We start from the raw sequence: 2,939 nt of genomic DNA, 5'->3' as shown, positions 1-2,939 counted from the left end.
CAAATAAAATAAATAGATATAAGTCCTTTGTTTTAAATTAAGTGAAAGGACGATGTGCCTGATAACCGTAATATCGTACAGTACTTTTAACACATTGTTAGTCATAACTGTGTTAGGCTAATTCGATTTTTCTATGTTAATACAACCAGAAAGCTGCAGAAATAAATTCTGAAATCTCAGATAAAAAAACAAAGTTACAATAATATTTATTAATAATACCAGAAGTGAATAAAAACACTCCTAATAGTATCCAAGGAAGCTATAGTTATCTCGGTCCGAGAGATTGGTCAGTTGGAGGCGTCCAAGATCATCCCAGATCGGCAGTGCACTGTAGCACGAGAACGGAGAGGTGCGATTTGTTGTTTTTATGTCGGTCATTGCAGGGAGATGGCCGTGGCACGACCCTACCACGTAGAGCTCCCGCGTTCATTAGTGGAAGTTGTCACCAACTGGAACGTGCCTATGCATAACTGGCTGAAAACCTGTGAGTGAATCTGTGTGTGTCACATGCGATCTTCCTTACCATGCATGGCAGTATTACTATTATCATCTCTGTGAAGCTGGTGGCATCTGAGACAAAGCCATGCTCTGTTAGGGCTAGAGGCCCATTGTCGAAGACACCATAAATACGACTACAATGAGTCTAAATTGCCCCACGCACACAAAAACTCTTTCTGCACTGTTTCTGATGGTTCGGACAACGGACCCAATGAGTCCTTTTATTGTAAATAGACTGATCACCAGTTGAAATTATGCCGACTAAAAGCTTTTTTCGTCGTTTCTCTTTTTTACGTACAATATCTGCAATAACTGTAATGTAATCTCTGTCAATGTATGAATGTAGTAAAAATACCCCAAACGCGCAGCTTCGGACCCAATACCTGTTAAACTTTGCTGGCCACTGATCAGTCATGGGGAACCGTGAGTCAAACTGTCGTCATTGCTAACTGTTGACATTGCAGATGTGTTTAAGACGACTCGTCCGCTCGGCACCTTCGCAGCCGTGCTGCTTACCTATGCTGCAAGCTCACTACTTCACGTAAGCATGTTCAGTTAAATGACCGATATATCAAAAATAAGACGATATAAGTCACCTATAAGCAGCGACAGCAGCGACCTACACTATGGAGTGGTGGCAAATGAATGAAACATGATCTAAACACTGGTGCAAAACGCACAGAGAGCCACGGATTATAAAGGACCAAATTAGCAGCTAATTCTAATCCGTTGCAAAATACACGGACTGCCACGTATACGCACGGAGTCCCACGTACTAAACACGGACTGCCACGTATACACACGGAGTCCCACGTACTAAACACGGACTGCAAACGGACTACCTGATGACAATTGCCTAATCTCAAGCGTCTTTTTTATTATTTAGATAATTGTTAACAGGCGCAGTCAGTGCAGTATGTGGCAGGCTGTGTATTTTGCGATGGACGGTAATTCGCTGCTTATTCGGTTCGTTATAGTCCGTGGCTCTCTCTGCGTTTTCCACCATTTACGTGTTTGGTCTGGGTTTTATCAGTTTATCGCATTTCATAGTGATATGTGATCATTGACGGGAGCGATATATCTCGGTTCAGACTTTAACTGGACTTCCATTTCCCGAAAATTATCATATGTAAATTTAAACAATCATTTTGTTGTTGTTTCAGGGTCTTAACTTTCAGCTATCGGCTGTTCTATTGTCGCTTGGTTTCTACTCCTATATCGAACATGGTATGCTATCAATGCAAAATGTCATCTTTTTCTATGACAAATATGACGATTACTGATTCTCTCAAATTTAATATATTTTTGTACCTATTACCGAAATGATCACTACTTTTCTTTGTAAATTTCTCCATTATTTACTCACAGTTCTCAGGGAGAAACTATCCAGGTACTTTGATGCCTGTGTGCTTGCGCGAAAGTGCAAGCCGGATTGCCGGCATGCCAACAAGCAGGTAAGGGTGCCATGAAGCTGTCAGGATACAATCAATCTACTGTTGACCCTCGATTTCCCAGACTAATAAGGAGGACTATACCTGTCCGGAAAATGCAAAAGTCCGAATTTCCGGGGATTGTAAAAAATACCTCCAAATTTTACCGAAACATTAAACTGTAGTACACATGACAGCTATAGAATAATGTAATAGTGTAAGAACAATACACAGACATATGAACAAACAAAAATACAGAGACAATGTAAATAAATGTCATACAGTATTATCAGGAGCGTATAATGACAAATTGTTGTTATAATGACAAATATTTGTCATTATACGCTCCTGGTATTATGTATATGTAAAGATAAATGTCCGGTAAATATAATGGTCCGGATTTCCCGAAATCTGGGAAAGCGGGGTCCGGAAAATGGACGGTCAACAGTACATGATACCATCGCTTTGACATTTAATTCGTTTTCTTATATTTTTTTTAGTTCAGATACTGTTGACTGATTGATTGTTTACTGTTGACAATATTGGAGCAGATTTAAGGATGTCAAATTTGTTATTTCAGCAGGATCCACGGGTGTTTCTGGTCAATCTTGGCTTCACGGTGATCTCTGTGTGGCACCTTGCCTACCTTGGACTCATGTTTGATAGCAGTTCAGAGGTAGAGGAGAAGGTGAGTCATAGTGACAAGTCGCTTGTAGTGTAGTTAGTATGTTATGCTTTACTTTCTGTATTCGTTTACGAACACGTGATCTATGACACTATTGTATATGCAACACGTGACGGTGGGAATAAAACATACGGGGTCTTTGAGCCTGTGTGATGAACAGAAACAGACGTGTTTACTTGAGTGTTCAGAGGCAAGAGCTTACAACACTATATCGCTCATCTTTATCTATTCGTAAAATGGAGATATTAAACAGATTATGAAGAACAGGTTCCAAAAACCTCTGATTAAGAGTTTGATTACTGATCTGAATACTAATCTGAATTACT

General features: G+C 39.9%; 1 protein-coding gene across 1 annotated transcript in view; it reads left to right on the top strand.

Annotated features, from left to right (window-relative positions):
• Window positions 1-2,809, top strand: part of LOC106813569 (protein-serine O-palmitoleoyltransferase porcupine-like) — a 16,165-nt gene extending 13,356 nt beyond the window's left edge. The window contains exons 8-12 of the mRNA XM_014817740.1: window positions 283-484; window positions 963-1,039; window positions 1,662-1,725; window positions 1,867-1,952; window positions 2,509-2,809. Coding sequence (XP_014673226.1) covers window positions 283-484; window positions 963-1,039; window positions 1,662-1,725; window positions 1,867-1,952; window positions 2,509-2,649 — 570 coding nt within the window. The 3' untranslated portion in view covers window positions 2,650-2,809. The remainder of the gene's footprint in view (window positions 1-282; window positions 485-962; window positions 1,040-1,661; window positions 1,726-1,866; window positions 1,953-2,508) is intronic.
• Window positions 2,810-2,939: the final 130 nt, after the last annotated feature.

The sequence above is a fragment of the Priapulus caudatus genome, unplaced genomic scaffold, assembly GCF_000485595.1.
Source record: "Priapulus caudatus unplaced genomic scaffold, Priapulus_caudatus-5.0.1 Scaffold793, whole genome shotgun sequence".
Lineage (NCBI taxonomy): Eukaryota > Metazoa > Priapulida > Priapulimorpha > Priapulimorphida > Priapulidae > Priapulus > Priapulus caudatus.
The sequence above is the reverse complement of the archived record's forward strand: the minus strand, read 5'-3'. Positions and strand labels throughout refer to the sequence as shown.